General features: G+C 41.3%; 1 protein-coding gene across 6 annotated transcripts in view; it reads right to left on the bottom strand.

Annotated features, from left to right (window-relative positions):
- LRRK1 (leucine rich repeat kinase 1) overlaps nt 1–18,700 on the bottom strand; it is a 121,604-nt gene that overhangs the window by 68,334 nt on the left and 34,570 nt on the right. For 3 of the 6 annotated variants that reach the window (XM_077869462.1, XM_077869470.1, XM_077869503.1), the window contains 4 exons: nt 13,768–13,931; nt 5,473–5,644; nt 963–1,142; nt 400–548 (listed from right to left, as the gene is read on the bottom strand). In XM_077869462.1, the coding sequence (XP_077725588.1) occupies nt 400–548; nt 963–1,142; nt 5,473–5,644; nt 13,768–13,931 (665 nt within the window). Of the gene's footprint in view, nt 1–399; nt 549–962; nt 1,143–5,472; nt 5,645–13,767; nt 13,932–14,537; nt 14,826–16,046; nt 16,141–18,700 lie in introns of all 6 variants that reach the window. The other 3 variants (XM_077869485.1, XM_077869494.1, XM_077869476.1) reach the window with 3 other exon arrangements.

An 18,700-nucleotide genomic window follows, 5' to 3' on the forward strand; every position in this document is an offset into this window, starting at 1 on the left:
ACACTTAAGACGTACTCTTTTCACAGCTTTCAAGTATATAGTACAGTATTATTAATTATAATCACAGAGCTGTATTTTAGATCTCCAGAACTTATTCATCTTGTAACTGAAGCCTGTACCCTATGACCAACATCTCCCCATTTTCTGTACCTTCCAGCCCCTGGCAAATCATCTACTCTGTTTCTGAGTTTGTTTTTTTCTGATTCCACATAGAAGTGAGATCATATAAGTATTTGTCTTTCTGTGTCTGATTCATTTTGTTCAGCACAGTGCCCTTAAAATCTGTCTATGTTGTTGAAAATGGCAGGATGTTTTCCTTGCTTGTGATGGAAAAATATTCCATCGTATACGTGTACCACCTGTTCTTTATGCATTCATCCACAGGCAGTGACTACTCACCATTTTTCCTGGACAACTGCTGGCCAAGGCACTAGCTTCGATGAAATACTTCCTGAGGAGATGTTTGCTGGGGTCAGGGCTGTCCAGTAAGATGTAGGAACAGAAGAAAGCCCCATGTCTCAGCAGGAATATGGCGATGTCTTCGTTTCCTAAAGGACAGGAAATGGCATCCAGATGTAGAGTGTGTCAGAGCTGTCCAGAATGGCAGATGCTAGTATGTGAGATGGGAATGAAAAGGGTAGTTGTGTGGTAGAACTTCTCTATTACTTCTCTTGAGATGTCAAGTTCCTGTTAGTGAGTGACTTTCTGTGGGCCTCTGTCCTGTGGAGTGCCCCCTACTATGGTTCCATCTGCCACAGTTTGTCCCTGTCATTGAGATCCCCTTGCAAGAGGTGAATGGGGTAAATGAGGGAAGGTGCAGACATTTTGAAAAAGAGGCAAGTAATGGACTTTGCAAATGTTTCCACAGAGGCACTTCAAGAGCTAGAGGTGAGGGGGAAGACATCATCCCACATCTCAAACCTGCAAGGGTTCCCATGGATAGGATTGACTGGGGGACTCACCTGACTTGATGGCCGCATAGAGGGGTAAGCGCACGATGACAGGAAACTCGTTCTTCCTGACTGCATAGCTTTCCGGGTCAGCCCCGTGTGTCAGGACGAGGAGCTTCACCAGCCCCAGGTGCCCCTGTTGGCAAGCCAAAGCCAGCATCCAGTTCAGCAGGCGCTGGGGGCTGCAGGGACCTAGCAGGAGATGACAGGGCAACGGGAAAGTACCATTGAAGGGTTTTGGTTGTAACCACTCTGATCTCCCCTTGGACCATTGATAAATCGAGCTGTCCTGTTTCCAGCTGAAAGTCCCTTCTGTCAAGTTGGTAGTATTTTCTGGAATAGTTCTCATGGATTGCATATTCCCACATCATTATAAACCCACTTGCTCATCACATAATGCCAAGTGAGGAAAAAGCATTCAAAACACTATATATGGTATGATTGTAACTGAATTAAAAAATGTATGTGTGGAAAGAAGACCAAATGTACCACCCCAGTGTTGCAGTATTATCTCTGGGTAGTGGGATTGTGACCATGTACCTCACCTCTCTCCCTATCCCTAGCCTTGACCTCCTCCCCAGAGTATCAATACATACAGAGACATGGGCTTTGAAGACAAGTAGCTTAGGGTTAAAATAGTTTAGCTGTGTAATCTTTTATTTTATTTTATTTTATTAAGATTTTAAGAGCGAGCACAAACAGGGGGAGCCACAGACAGAGAGGGAGAAGCAGGGTCCCCACTGAGCAGGGAGTCCGATGCAGGGCTCGATCCCAGGACCCTGGGATCATGACCTGAGTGGAAGGCAGACACTTAACCGACTAAGCCACCAAGGCACCCCTTAGCGGTGTCATCTTAAACAAATTTCTTAACTTCTCCATGACTCAGTTTACCTATTGGTAAAATGGAAATGAAAACACAAATCCTCCCAAGCGTAATGTGAGGATTGCGTGACATTATGTATGTCAAGTACCTGGCTTTATACGTTCTAACTCATTATTTGTCATTATGTTTTTAGCATACTAACACTTTTCTGCATTTCTAAATGATCTGTAAATACATATATTACTTTCAAAAATAAAAGAAAAAAGGCTTTGATGAAAGAAACAGATCTAACTGTCCAGCCTAAAACTTTGAGAGTTACTCCCTACAACAACCACCAACTTAATTCAAGGAGGAAATAACAGTGAGCACACTGAATGAGCAGGGACAGTGTGGGCTGAAATATTACAGTATCTGCAAGTTCAAAGAAATGCAATCTCTTTTGGATGTAGAGGCCATGGAAAAATGATCTCATCCTCCACACTGACACTTCCCAATTGCATCATCACATTGTCTCATTTCCAGAGTCCTTAGGAACAAAGTGCTTCCAAGCATGGAGAGAGTGGCCCTCCTCTTCATGATAGGAAATTGACCAGGAAACAGGGGTGAAGTCGGGATGGAGGAAATGAAAATCCAGCAGAGAGGGCACTTGGCGCACTGCCTGGGCTGTAGCAGATGCTAAATAAATGTCCCTTCTTCTCCCTCTGATAACTAGGATTAACAACTTCAAGGAGGTGGTAGGCAATCAGGATCCCTGATTATTAACCAGGGATCCCCAACGCGCTTACTGCAACGATATCTAGAGAAGAGAGATCCAGTCCTCATGCTGCTGCCTTCTGTTGAGGATGGCTGTACACCCATTTGAGGAGGCTGTAATAGGCTATATTTCATAGCCATGATTTTAGTATGAGGACATCAAAACTCAGAGAGGTTTGGGGACTTCCCAAAAGTCCCACAGTTGGTAAATGGCAAAGTCAAAACTTAAACCCTGCAAAGCTAAAGGATTTAAACACTTGAAACCAAAGGGTGCTCTTTTAACCGTATGAAAGCCTTACTCGTATTTTCTTTTCTTTTTAAAGATTTTATTTTATTTGAGAGAGAGAGAGAAAGAGAATGAACAAGGAGGAGGGGTAGAGAAAGAGGAGCAAGCACACTCCCACTGAGCAGGGAGCCTGATGCAGGACTGGATCCCAGGACCCTAAGATCATGATCTGAGCAGAAGGCAGACACCTAACTGACTGAGACACCCAGGCAGCCCCCTACATGTATTTTCTGAGGCCCAAATCCAAGGATACTCCAAAAGAGCCCTATTAGAGCCTCCAGCCTTCCTCTTCCTCCTCTGCTCCACCTCTGCTCAGCTACAGAGATGAGGCATGATGTAATCATATATTTCAAATGATGTCTATAGCTATACAATGATGTACCTACCCCCATGAGCCTCTCATCTCTCCTCTTCTCAAACCCTCCCTTGTTCTCTGGCTGTATCTTTGTGTGTCTTCTGGTCTTACCGACAGACTCCTGATAGTGGCTGCCTTCCCCTCCGGCTTGGAAATTCACAGGGACACCCACTGTTTTGCCCATCTCTGTACTTCCTGCAGCGTCCAGAACAATGCTCTAGACTCCTTTGGTCTCAGAAACTCTGTCCCTAGTTGGGTTGAAGATAGGATGCTCCAAGGCAGCTGAAAACCATCCTCAGATCCAGCCAAGCTCCCTGCTCTGCAAAAGTGGACCATCTCAGTGCTTCCCTCTCTTGTCTGCCAAGTAAACTCCTACTCACCCTGCAAAACCCGGCTCAGATGTCAGCTCCTTATGAAGACCCTGTCCTGCACCCAGACAAGACCATTCTCTATGTGTGCTCCCAGACCGCTATGTAATTACTTCAACCTCAGCATGGGGACACTGCATGGAATTACTCCTTTCTGTTTCGATTTCTTCTGCTTACCCAGGAGCTATGAAAGATCTGGGATCACCTTTTAAAAAAGTCTCCAGGTCTCTCAAGTTCTGCAGAATGCCTGGCAATGCAGTAGTGAGAGACTCATATGGTGAATGCTCAGGAAATGCAAACCGCACCATTAGGTTGTGAGCCAGCTGGTGTAGATGCTTTGGGGTGATGACAGAGCTAATCATGGGGATCCCTGAAGAGAGGGAGTCTGCCCTCTGGGGTGCCCAGGCTCCTCTTTGTCTTCCTATGTCTCGCTGGACCCAATCTCCACCTGTGGACCACAACATGATCCTGATTCTTACCCTTAACCTCATTCTCCCTCCAGACATATGAAGGGGGTACAAGTCTGAGCACAAATCTACTCAAAGCACACTCTTGGACAACTTTCCTGACAGGACGGTTCCATAATCTGTGGAGACCAATGCAAAACACAAAGCTGAGCCCCTTGTTTAAAAATTATCAAAGATTTCAAGATGATGACTGCAGAGTGTTAAACCAAGCACGGCCCTTCTGAGTGCAGGGCCCACACCGTTGCATGCCCATGAAGCTGGCCTCACTCCCAAACCGAAACCTAACTCCCAAAGGCCATCGCTAAGGTAATGTCTTGGCCTATAGCTGTAGGCATGCCTTCCTGGACATTCAAGGCCACCAGAGGAAATTAAAAGACAACAGGACACCTTGAGTCTATCAGCCAAGAAAAAAAAAAATTACATGTTACTAGAAACACCACATAGCATGCTACATCCAGACAGTGGGATATTATTCAGGGATATGAAGAAATGGACTACCAAGCCATGGAAAGGCATGGAGGAAATTTAAAAGCATACCATCAGGCAAAGGAAGTTAATCTAAAAAGGCTACAAAATGTGCGAGCTCAACTATATGACGTTCTATAAAAGTCAAAACACAGAGACAGTAAAAAGATCAGTGGTTGCCAGGGGGGTTGGGGGAGGGAGGGATGACTGGGTGGAGCCCAGAGGACTCTGAGGTCAGTGAAACTGTTCATTATTGTACCCTAATAGTGGATACATATTATACATTTGTCAAAACCCATAGAATATACAAACACAAAGAGTGACCCCTAATGGAAACTCTGCACTCTGGTTACTAAGGATATGTCAGTAAGAGTTCCTCAATTGTGACAAACTGATGACACTGACACAGAATGTCAACAATGGAAGAACTTTTGGCGGGGAGGTATATGGGGATGTTCTGTACTTTCACATCAACATTTCTGAAAATCTAAAACTGCCAAAGGATAAAATCTATTAAATTTTTAAAAAAAGGGACAGAGGGGGTGCCTGGGTGGCTCAGTTGTTTAAGTGTCTGCCTTCAGCTCAGGTGGTGATCCCAGGGTCCTGGGGTCAATCCCCACATCGGGCTCCCTGCTCAGTGGGGAGCCTGCTTCTTCCTCTCCCTCTGCCTGCTGCTCTTGTTTGTGCTCTCTGTCAGATAAATAAATAAAATCTTTAAAAAAAATAAAAAGGGGGCAGAGATCCAAAATCTTTATCAAATACAGTGTGAGAGAATTTACCTCCTGAGCTAAGGGGAATGAGTGTGGGATGTGGCACAGCCGTTAGCAGGTAGTCTTTACTCTGGATTGTCAGTCTGATGCCCCAGATCTTTGGTTCTCCTGCTTGGTGAAAGTGTGAAGAAACAAGCATTTTGAGGGAAACTCCCCCCCACACCCATGCCTATCTTTTTCCCAAGAAGAGGTGATTTCTGAGAGGTAGGCAAGAAGCTCATGCCCTGGGATTTACCTGGCAAAGACTCCAGCAATTCCTGTACTACGTCAGTATGCCCAAAATGTGCTGCCACCACGGCTGGATTGTCATCGGTGGGCTCCGTGGGCAGTTCCACCCGTCTCTCGGTGAGAAGGTATCGGACGGTCTCCAGATCGCCGTAGGCCGCTGAGATGCTCAGAAGCCGGCCCTGGTCAACACAGAGTGGGGACAGGACTTCAGTGAGATGAGTGCCCTTAGGAACTGCCAGGAGAGGAAACTCTAAATGCTTCACTCAGTCCACGGACAAGGCTGGAGGTGTGCTGTCTGGGATGGCACCACGGGTCATGTGTGGCTGTCGAGGACTTGAAATTAGGCTCATTCAAAGCAAGAAGGGCTCAAAGTGTCAAATAACATGCAATTTTAAAGATTTAGTGTAAAAATGTATCTATCTTGTCAATCATTTTTATATGGATTACATGTTGAAATGATCTTTAATATATTCATCAAATAAAATATATTAATATCTTATCTGTTTCTATTTGCTTCTTGAATGTGACTGCCAGACCATTTGATATAAATGTGGCTCCCATTCTATTTCTTTGGGACAGCACAGCTCTTCACCATTAGCTTCATGAGGATGGGAATAATGGGAATATCCCCATCTGAAGCAATATATTAATATGTGGACAAGGACATGGAGGTTCAGAGGGGTGTTGTGACTTGCCCAAGATTACACAGATAGGAAATAGCTCTCAAGGACTGTACAAATGGCCCTGGCTTTTCATGGAGTTCCTAAGTCCACAAAAGAAGTGCTGGATTGACATGTACAGAATTTGACTGCAGGGATGAAACCGTTAAGTTTGAGTCCGGAATCTGCATAAAATAGCCATAAGTAAGCTTAGTTTGCTTGCTGAATAGGTTAGAAAACAAGTGTATTAGGAGTCATTTTAGGGTGAGACGGGTAGGGATGGGTCAGCAGGATCCCAGGGATGAGAACTGATATATTAAGCTCTTATCATGTGCCAGATGCTGCATGGAACAATTTATTTATATGGTCACACTTAAACCTCATAGCAGTTTTAAGTCTTAAGTCTGTATATGTTATTGATTTAAAAAAAAACAAAGAAAAGAGCCAGTTATTTTACCAGCAAAATGAGTTTATTTGGGAATAGCAGAGGAATTGTAATCAGAATAAGGAAACTATGGTGAACCATAGGCGAGGCTGGAGAATAGAATAGAGGGGCTTGTTTTCATAAGGGAAAGGAGGAACCTAGGAGTGTATTTTACTGAGTTCCCATTAGGTGGGCTGTTACGGGGCAAGGAGAAATTCTTCCTTCTTCCTGCTGGGGAATGGAAAGTAAGCTTCCTCTCTCTGGGGAATGCAAGGTTTGCTTCTTAAGGTGACTGGTAGTACATGACAACTCCTCCTTCAGGTCATCCAGACCCCATTTTAAATGAGGTTTCCTTCATTTTCACACTGTATTTCCATCTCGTGCGTGAGGAAATGAAGGCTTACCCACAGGGAGGGAGTTTATACAGTCTGCACAACCACCCAGGATTTGAACTGGGGTCTAGCTCCAAAGCCTATGTTTTCTCTATTCTGTCCAAGACTTCCCTTGAGATGTGGGGCTTGGAGGGAGGCCGGGTTGTGTAAGTGGAGTGAATGAGCTGGTGATGTGAGGTATGCATTCAGTATGACCAGAAGAGAAAAACCCACTAGGCCTGCCATTCCAGGAAAGCACTTGCATTAGGGAGAAAAGCCACAGGGATTGATTAAATGATTCACTGCACACAACCAACATCTGTCTAGACTCTAGTGGGTAAGAGGCTTAAAAGCCCCATCCTCACAAAGTGGTGATGTCACAGGAGCCAGCCCGGAGGCCAGGAGGAACCAGAGGGGTGGCACTCTAGCTAAAGACAGCCCAGAGGCTCAATAGCATGTATTTATTTTAATTGAGACAGCATAGAAAAGTATAAAACAAAAAGGAGGCCTCCCTTCCTAACACCTTTTTGCAAAGGAAACTGTTCCTATGCAGCCTTCCAGAACATGTTCATCCATATCAGCACATGGGTAATCCCATGTGAAACCAAATGCTTTGTCACTTCATTCATTACAACTTTCATTGGCATATAAGAACTCTACAGAAAAGAGCACAAATTATGTGTTCAGTTTCATGAGTTGTTACAAAGTGACACATTCATGTAATGGACACTCAGACCACAAAATGCAAGATTATTATCTGTGCCCAGAAGTCTCCTTTCTGCCCCCTTCTTGTCACTGTCCTACTGGAATAACCTCTATCCTGACTTCTAACACCAGAGATATGTTTTTGCCAGTTTTTATATATTATTAAAGTGGAACTATACTTCACTTATTTTTTAACTTAAATTTATTTTATTTTTTACTTTTTGCCCTGAAATAGAGATTCATAGGAACTTGCAAAGATAGTCTTGAGGGGCATCTATGTTTCTGTAACTCCATTTCCCCCAATGGTGACAACTTACACAACTGTAGTTCAAGATCAAAAACAATAATTTGACATTAGTACAATGTGGGTATATCATTCTGCCATTGGTCACAGGTATACATTTGTGTGATCACTACCACGATCAAGATGCAGAACTAATCCATTTTGAGATCAGTCTCTTTTAAGCCCTTCCTTTTATAGTCACTCTCACTCTACTGCCCTCCATCCCCAAATTTCGGATCTCTCTTCCATCTCTATAATTTCACCATTTTGAGAATGTTGTTATACAAATGGAATCATACAGAATGTGATCTTTTGAGTTTTTTTTAAATTTCCTGCTCAACCTCTGAGAGTAATCTGAGTGGTTGCATATTTCAAAGAATTTCTTTATTTTATTTAAATTCAATTAATTAATATATAGTGTTTTATTAGTTTCAGAGGTAGCATTCAAAGATTCACCAGTCTTATATAACACCTAGTGCTCATTACATCACGTGACCTCCTTAGTGTCTCTCACCCAGTTACCCCATCCCCCCATCTCCTCCCTCCAGCAACCCTCAGTTTGTTTCCTATGATTAAGAGTCTTTTATGATTTGTCTCCCTCTCTGTTTTCATATTGTCTTATTTTTCCCTCCCTTCCCCTATGATCCTTTGTTTTGTTTCTTAAATTCTACGTATAACTGAGATCACATGATAATTGTTGTTCTCTGATTGACTTAGCATAATACTCTCTAGTTCCATCCATGTCTTGCAAATGGCAAGATTTCATTTTTTTGATGGCTGAGTAATAGTCCACTATCTATACATATCTGTATCTATACACATCACATCTTCTTTATACATTCATCTATTTTTTAAAAACATTTTATTTATTTACTCATGAGAGACACCGAGAGGGAGAGAGAGAGGCAGAGACACAGGCAGAGGGAGAAGCAGGCTCCATGCAGGGAGCCTGACATGGGACTCGATCCTGGGTCTCCAGGATCATGCCCTGGGCTGAAGGCAGTGCTAAACTGCTGAGCCACCTGGGCTGCCCATACATTAATCTATTGATGGGCATCTGGTCTCTTTCCATAGTTTGGCTATTGTGGACATTGCTGCTATGAACGTTGGGGTGTAGGTGCCCCTTTGGATCAGTACATTTGTATCCTTGGGGTAAATACCTAGTAGTGCAGTGGCTAGGTGGTAGAGAAGCTCTATTTTTAACTTTTTGAGGAACTTCCATACTGCTTTACAGAGTGGCTGCATCAGCTTTCATTCCCACTAACAGTGTAAGAGGGTTCCTCTTTCTCAGTTTCTTTATAATGCTTTGAATTATATTTATATGTATGGTACATGTTACATATTTTATATATTTACAGTTTCTATCTACATTATATTCCATTGTATGTTCAACCATTCATGTGTTAAGAGTTTTGTGCTATGTCCAGTTCCTATTACAAGTAAAGCTGCTATGAACAATCATGCACAGACTCCTGTGTGCATGTAAGTTTTCATTTCTCTAGGCTAAACTAGGTTCAGGAGTGCACATGCTAGGTCATAATGTAAGTGTTTTTGTTTGTTTGTTTGTTTGTTTGTTTTTTAAGAAACTGCCAAACTATTTTCCAGAATGGTTGTTCCATCCTATATTCTCATAATGATGTCTGAGAGATAGTTTCTCTACACCCTCATCAGAATTTGATGTCACATTTAAAAAAACATTTAGCCATCCTTATAGATGTGCAGTGATATTTCATCATGGTCTTTTTTAAAAACTATTTTATTTATTTATTCATGAGAGACACAGAGAGAGAAAGAGAGAGGCAGAGACACAGATTCCATGCAGGCTCCATGCAGGGAGCCCAATGTGGGACTCGATTTCGGGACTCTAGGATCATGCCCTGGGCTGAGGGCAGGCGCTAAACTGCTGAGCCACCCTGGCATCCATCATCATGGTCTTAATTTGCATTTTCCTACTGGCTAAAGATGTTGAACAATCAGTAAATCTTTTCATGCACTTACTGGCCATTTGTACTCCTCAACAAAATGTTTCCTCATCTGTTTCGCACATTATTTAATTGGACTGTTTGCTTCTTAATGTTGAGTGTTGGGAGATTTTTATGTACGAACGAGATATGAGCTCTTTGTCAGATAGATGATTTACAAATATTTTCTCCAAATCTGTAGCTTGTCTCTTCACTCTCTTATACATATTCTCAAAGCAAAAGTTTTTAATTTTTAAAAAAGATTTTATGCTACTTGGGAGATAAAGTGTAAGCACAAGCAGGGGGAAAAGGGAGAAGCAGGCTTCCCGCTGAGTCGGGAACCCAATGTGGGGCTTGATCCCAGGACCCCAGGAACATGACCTGAGCCAAAGGCAGATGCTTAACTGACTGACCACCCAGATGCCCCCAAAAGTTTTTAATTTTGAGGAGGTCCAATTTATCAATTATTTTTCTTTTATGGATAATTTCTTTTATGCATTTTCTTTTTCTTTTTTTATTAGAGAGAATGGGAGCACGAGCGAGAGAGAAGCAGAGAGAGAGAGAGAATCTCAAGCAGACTCTGCATTGAGCGTGGTGCCCGACATGAGACTCGATCCCATGACCCTGAGACCATGACCTGAGTGGAAGGTAGGTGCTTAACCGACTGAATCACCCAGGTGTCCCTCAAAATGGAATTTTTTAAATGTCTCAGAAACCACAGGAGGGCAGGGGAAAAAATCAGAAAAATGAAAAAGCAATCAGAAAACAAAACAAAAAAATTAGATAGCAGACTTTAGCTTTAGTATATAAATAACTATATCAGCATAAATGGCTCAAATACATAATGAGATTGCAGAGTAGATTTTAAAAACATGAGATTCTATATGCTGCTTATGAGAAACTCACTTCAGAAGGGTATATGTAGATTGGAAATAAATGGACAGAATAAAAAGCCCCAGCTCCAAACACAATCACATTATTCAACACACACCTTTTGGGGGAACACCAATAGTCAGTCCATAGCATTCTATTAATATGGAGGATTGTATGATTGATTATTGAGTACTGAACCAGTCTTGTATCTCTAGAATAAATTTCACTCAGTCATGGTATATAACTCTTTCCATATATTGCTGAAATATTATTGAGTACTGAACCAGTCTTGTATCTCTAGAATAAATTTCACTCAGTCATGGTATATAACTCTTTCCATATATTGCTGAAATACATTTGTAATATGTTAAGCTTTTTGAATCTATATTCATGATAGACATTGGTCTATACTTTCCTTTTTTGTACTGTTTTTGTCTGGTTTGGGTATCAGGTATATTGATTGGACTTACAAAATGTTGGAAAGTATCTGTAGAGTTGGTATTAATTCGTTAAACATTTGGCAGAATTCTTCCATGAAACCAGATGAGTCTGTAGATTTCTTTTTAGGAGGTTTTAAATTTCCTTATTAGTTAAAGGGTTCTTAAAATTGGGTATTTTATATTGAATGAGTTGTAGTTCCTGTTTTTCCAGGATTGGTCCATTTTATCTAAGTTGTCAAATTTATGTGTGTAAAGTTGTTCATATTGTTCCCTTACAATCTTTTTGATATTTGGAGGGTATGGGCTGATATTCCCTGTTTCTTTCCTGATATTTCCTGTGATTTTTCTCTTTTATCTGTTAGTTTTGCTAGAGGTTTGTCAATTTTGTTAATCTTTTCCAAAAAAAAAAATGCCTTTTAGTTCACTGATTTTCTCTATTGTTTCTCTGTTTAAATTGCATGGATTTTCTACTCGTTAGCATTTCCTTTTTCCCACTTGCTTTGGATTTATTTTGTACTTCTGGTAGTTCCTTTAGGTGGATGCTTGGATTTGAGATTTTCTTCTTTTTAAATGTAAGTATTTAGTGCTATAAATTTTCCTCTCAGCACTGGTTTAGCTGCATCCCAGAAATTTTGAAATGTTATATTTTCATTTTCATTCAGTTAACTGCATTTTAAAAATTTCTCTTGAGACTTTCTCTTTGATTCTTGGATTATTTAAAAGTTTGTGGTTAGTTTCCAGGTGCTTGGAGATTTTCCTATTATCTTTTTGTTATAAATTTCCAATTTGATCCTACTGAAGTTGGAGAATATATTCTGTCTGATTTTAATTCTTTTAAATGTGCTGAGGTTTATCTTATGGCCTAGGGTATGCAGTCTTTTTTGAGATATGTTTTGTGGACACTCGAAAAGAATGTGCATTCTGCTGTTGCTGTGTGGAATGTTTTATAAATGTCAGTCTGACTCTGTTGATGGATGGTGTTGTTAAGTTCTATATCCTTGCTGCTTTTCTGCCCAGTTACTCTATCACTTGTTGAGAGAGGGTATCAAACTCTCTACCTATGATTGTGGATTTATCTAGTTCTCTTTTCTGTTATATCAGTTTTGTAAAACATATTTTGTAGCTCTGTTGTTTGGTGCATGCACATTTAGGATTGCTATGTCTTCTTGGTGGACTGATCCCTTCATCATTGTGAAATATCCTCCCTGTCCATGGTAATTCCCTTTACTCTGAAGTTTCATTTCATCTGATATTTAGCCACTCCTTCTTTCTTTTGATTAATGTTTGCATGGTGTATCTTTTTCTGTCCGTTTACTTTCAATCTACATATACCCTACTGAAGTGAGTTTCATAAGCAGCATATAGAATCTCATGTTTTTAAAATCTACTCTGCAATCTCATCATGTATTTGAGCCATTTATGCTGATATAGTTATTTATATACTAAGGCTAAAGCCTGCTAATTTTTTTGTTTTGTTTTCTGTTTGCTTTTTCATTTCTTTGATATTTTTTTCCCTGCTCTCCTGTGGTTTCTGAGACATTTAAAAAATTCCATTTTGAGGGACGCCTGGGTGATTCAGTCAGTTAAGCATCTGCCTTCCACTCAGGTCATGATCCCAGGGTACTGGGATTGAGTACACATCAGGCTCCCTGCTCAGCGGGGACCCTCCTTTTTTAAAAAAAGATTTTATTTATTTATTCATGAGAGACACACAGAGAGAGGAGCAGAGACACAGGCAGTGAGGGATGCAGGCCTCCTGCAGGGAGCCGGATGCGGAACTTGATCCCAGAACTGCGGGATCACCCCCAGAGCCAAAGGTGTCAACTGCTGAGCCATCTAGGTGTCCCTAATAAATAAAATCCTAAAAACAGAACAGAAATTCCATTTTGATTGGTCAATAGTGTTTTTGAGTGTATCCCTTTGCATTGTTTTTAAAGTGGTTGCTCTAGGTATTACATACATAGCTTAACGACGTCTACTGGGTTCAATGCTTTATCAATTAAAATGAAGTGTAAAAATATTTCTTCCTTTGCAGCACATACAGAATTTATAATCATATGGAAAGTGCTTAATATAATCTTATGTAAGAAAACAGCATGCAAAACTATATATACAATGTGACTATATCTATATTAGAAACAACGACATATGCACAGATCAGCAGAGAGAAAATATAATGAAATTGTCAAGTGGGACTGTTTGGATGCATTAGAAATATGGTTATTTTCTTGTTCTTTTCCTCTCTACTTTTACATATTTCTAAATTTTCTTTTTTGAGCATGTGCTATTTTTATCATGGAAGAGAAATGTAAAAGAATATGGTGAGTTCAACCTTCAGATCGGCCTTTTGTTGTTCACATTTCAATTACTCTTCCCCTGTCTTCTGGGAAGGTGAAAGGGTTTGCATAGAGATGGTGGCAGTTTAAGAAGTTGGCTTGAAAGGATTGGCACCCATCAGTTTACGTGTGAAAAAGGGGGGAAAAATCCCCATTTTTGATTATGATGATAAGAAGGAAATAATCTGAGTGATAGCCTTCATCCAAGCCAGGTCCCCACTCTGGCTGGAGGAGCCAGCATTGACCCTACCTTCTCCAGCTGGGACGTGCTCTCATCACAAGCCTCTCTGAGCAGGTGCCGGGCCCTGCTGGGGTCTCCTTGCTTGTATGCAGCATGAATGCCTTCTGTCCCAGGGCATTGTGTTGTGGGGTCACTGCCTGGTGTGGACGGTTTGCTGCCCATGTCCTCGGCACCTGAGAATACAGAAGAGCACACACAATGTCACTATTACTTGCCAGTGCTGCTCACGGGAATCACTGGAGAGGAGGGCAGGATGCGCTTCTATGAGGCTTTAGGAAGAGAAAGGGGTTGCCCTGAAATAATGCCAGTGTCATCAAGGACATCAGACCCTGGGACCTGCAGCCCTGAGGGAGGGACTTCCTGTGTGGGGCTGGTGCTAAGCCAGACTGTGCTGCTGTGGAGTACATCCAAGACACCTAGGGCAGCTTCCTTGCTGGTAACAGACAGGCTGATCTCACCGACAGCAACAGAAAAGCAAGGGCTTGGTGGGAGAGCTGGTAGTCCAGCCAAAGTGTCTCCCTGCTGTTTTCTTCATGGGGATATAGTATCTAGAGGTGGAAGAAAGAAAGGTCTAATACTAGATAGATTTGGAAATCTATACATTCTTTGCCTTGAAAACTCCACTAAGAGCATAGGATTTAGAATCAGCAGCCCTCATCCATACTTGCCCTCACACAAATATGCCACATTATGATCTTGGCAATCTCTTGGAACTCTGGGCCTTGGGATGCCCCTGGACCACTGGAGTGACTGGCTCAGGGTATCCTCTTAGGGGATACCTCCTGGACACTGGCTTTACTGGGTGGAAGATGGTCCAGGCTGTTCCAGGACAACTGAGCACAGTTCCAAGTGCTGCTTAGGAGGAGTGCTTAGCTTTGCAGGAGGCCACGATGCTGCAGTGCTGGGGCATCCACTGAGCAGTTGTGATAGGTCAAGCACCAGACAGGGTGCTGAAGATGTAGAAGTAAAGGGAGTCAGCTTCCACCCTCATTGAGCTCTCCCCTTAGAACAGGTGTTTTGTGGACTCCAACAGCTGATGGACAGGCTTCAGAGGTTGCCTGAACATCCTAGATTGAACATAAAACAATGTGAGCATGTACACACACACATTTTCTGAGGAGAAAATACAAGGCTTCTATCAGATTTCCAAGTGTGTAAATGAACCTAGCTAAAAGTTTTATCACTATAAATATTACTTAAAAGACTGCAATAAATGAAGAGTTATGTCCTGATCATTTTTGAGTGAAATAGGGAGAGATTCCTACCATTCTTGGCCAAGTCCACAGAGTCAGTAAAAGGCAAACCTGAACTGAAGTTTGGCCCCCCTGTTCTCAGGCTAGGGTGAACCCCCTCCATCTCTCCATTGCCTCTTTGAAGGAATGAATAAAAAAGAAGCTTCTCATGTGGAAATAATGCCAAGCATGGCTGGCTTCCAAATATTCTCATCACAGAAGTGAATCACCCTATAGTAGCTATCATTTGGGGAAAAAATTATTTCCAATAGCATAAAATTACATGCTTAGAAACAAATTTAACAAAAGATAGGAAGTCTCATATAAATAGAAAGACATCCCATGTTCATGGATTAGAAGAATCAATATTATTAACATGTCAATTCTTCCCTATTTTAACTATAGATTCAATAAAATCCCAGCCATAATTCTCTTAGGCTTTGGGGGGATAGAAATTAACAATCTGATCTTTAAATCTATATGGAAATTCAAAGGATTTTATTTATTTTTTTAAAAACTTTTATTTATTTATGATAGGCACACAGTGAGAGAGAGAGAGGCAGAGACACAGGCAGAGGGAGAAGCAGGCTCCATGCACCGGGAGCCTGACGTGGGATTCGATCCCGGATATCCAGGACCGCGCCCTGGGCCAAAGGCAGGCGCCAAACCGCTGCGCCACCCAGGGATCCCAAAATTCAAAGGATTTTAAACATCCAAAGTAATCTTGAAAAAGAAGAGAACTGGAAGATGTACACCACCTGATGTCAAGACTTACTATGAAGCTAAAGTAATCAGGGGCACCTGAGTGGCTCAGTCGGTTAAGTGTCCAACTCTTGATTTCAGCTAAGGTCATGATCTCAGGGTAGTAGGATAGAGACCCATGTCAGGTTCTATGCTGGGCATGGAGTCTGCTTGGGATTCTCTCCCTCTACCCCTCCACCCCCTGCTTGCATGCTCTCTCTTAAAAAAAAAAAGCTACAGTAATTGAGACATTGGGGTACTAGTATAGACAAATATGTCCATGGAACAGCATATAGAGTTGAGAAATACACTCACACTTGTACATCCAACTGGTTTCTGACAAGAGTGCCGAGGCAATACAATGAGGAAAGCAGTCTTTTCAATGAATAGTGCTGGAATGACTTGACATCTACAATGAATAAAAGGAAACACAGACTCCTACATCTTGCCACACACAAGCATTAAACTGAGATGGATCATAACCTAAAATAAAGATTGAAATTATGGAACTTATAGAAAAAAAAACCAAGAGAAAATCTTTATACCTTGAGAGTTAAGCAAAAGTTTCTTAGATGGGACACAGCAATAACCATGAAAGGAAAAATTGCTATATTAGACTTCAGCAAAATTTAAAATTTCTGTTCATCAAAGGATTGATCTACCATTTTTAAAAAGATTTTATTTATTTATTCATGAAGGGCACAGAGAGAGAGAGGCACAGAGAGAAGCAGGCTCCAGGCAGGAAGCCTGATGCGGGACTCAATCCCAGGTCTCCAGGATCACGCCCTGGGCTGAAGGCAGGCGCTTAACTGCTGAGCCACCCAGGCGTCCCTACCATTTTTTTTAAAGATCTTATTTATTTATTCATGAGAGAGAGAGAGAGAGAGAGAGAGAGAGGCAGAGACACAGGCAGAGGGAAAGCAGGCTTCATGCAGGGAGCCCGACGTGGGACTCGATCCCGGGTCTCCAGGATCATGCCCTGGGCTGAAGGCGGTGCTAAACTGCTGAGCCACCTGGGCTGCCCTGATCTACCTTCCAAAAATGAATAAACAATACTGGAAGAAAATACTTACAAAACATAAATCTAAAAACAAAAGAGAGAGAATGGTATCCAAAATACAAAAAGCCTCCTATAACTCAGTGATATAGGACAACCCAATTAAAAATGGGCAACGATTGGAACAGCAGAAGATATTAAAAATGCTTAATATCATTAGTCATCAGGGAGATGCAAATTAAAATCAGAAGGAGACACCACTACACTCTCACCAGAATTACTAAAATTTAAAAAGACTTACAGGACTTGGTGAGGTTATGGAGCAACCAGAACACTCTTACCTTATCGGCTGGAGTATAAAATGGTATAACCACTTGGAAACAGGTCTGGTGGTTTCTTACAAAACTGAACATACAGCTATCCTATGATCCAGCAAGTCTATTCTCAGATATTTACCCAAAAGAAATTGGTCTAAAAAAACTTGTCTAAGAATGTTCATAGTTTCAGTCATAGTATTTCCAAACTGTACATAGCACGAGTGTCCATCAACAGAAGAACAGATAAACAACTACTGTGGTTTAATAACTACTCAGCAATAAAAAAAAAGAATGAACTACTGATCCATGAAATGAGTGACAGGAAAGCTCAAAACGTAATGCTAAGTGAAAGAATGATTGCACACAATGATTCCATTTATATGCTGTTCTAATCGATGGAAGGAAAAAAATCAGAGTAGTGCTTCCTGGAGGCAGGGACAGGTATGAAGTTTGCCAGGGAAGGCACGGGGAAACTGATTTTTTTTCATCACATTGGTGTTATTTGTCAAAACTTGTCAGTCTGGTGAAGATTTGTGCATTTTGCTCTAAATGGATTCTACCCCCAAGTGCTATAAACAATATTGAACTCTAGTCAATAATACAAATGCTATAGATTTTGAGGGTGAAGTGTACAGATACATGCAACTTTCTTTGGGATACACTAAAAATATTGGATTGATGGATGAATAGAGGGATGGACACATCGGTAGAATGTGAGAGAGCAATTATAGAAAATGTTAATTGTAGACTTCAGGTAGTGGATAATGGATGTACATGGTTCAATTCTTTCAACTTCATGTTTAAAATTTTTCATAACAAAATGTAGACAGAAGTGAATGAAAATATCATGCCCTCAATTCAGGGCCCACCATATGGCATACTGAATGAGCTCCACCATCAGGGCAGAAAAATCCTGCTCTGTAGAAAGGCAAGGACAATCTGCTTATAGCAATGGCCCTTGAAACCGTTCAGGCCCTTTACCGTTCATTCTAAGCCATAACTTTCACTGTTTCAAAGGCAACCATTCTGAAAATCCGTGTAAGTGGATAAAGCATCACACACAATCCACATCTTTTTCAAAACACCAATACAAGATTGCTGTGTCTGCATAGATCAATGGAACAGAATAGAGAATCCAGAAGTGGACCCTGAACTTTATGGTGAACTAATATTTGACAAAGGAGGAAAGACTATCCACTGGAAGAAAGACAGTCTCTTCAATAAATGGTGCTGGGAAGATTGGGCATCCACATGCAGAAGAATGAAACTAAGCCACTCTCTTGCACCATACACAAAGATAAACTCAAAATGGATGAAAGATCTAAATGTGAGACAAGAGTCCATCAAAATCCTAGAGGAGAACACAGGCAACACCCTTTTTGAACTTGGCCAGAGTAACTTCTTGCAAGATACATCCACGAAGGCAAAAGAAACAAAAGCAAAAATGAACTATTGGGACTTCATCAAGATAAGAAGCTTTTGCACAGCAAAGGATACAGTCAACAAAACTCAAAGACAATCTACAGAATGGGAGAAGATATTTGCAAATGACATATCAGATAAAGGGCTAGTTTCCAAGATCTATAAAGAACTTATTGAACTAAACAGCAAAGAAACAAACAATCCAATCATGAAATGGGCAAAAGACATGAACA

This window comes from Canis aureus, chromosome 2, assembly GCF_053574225.1.
Source record: "Canis aureus isolate CA01 chromosome 2, VMU_Caureus_v.1.0, whole genome shotgun sequence".
NCBI classification, from domain to species: Eukaryota; Metazoa; Chordata; class Mammalia; order Carnivora; family Canidae; genus Canis; species Canis aureus.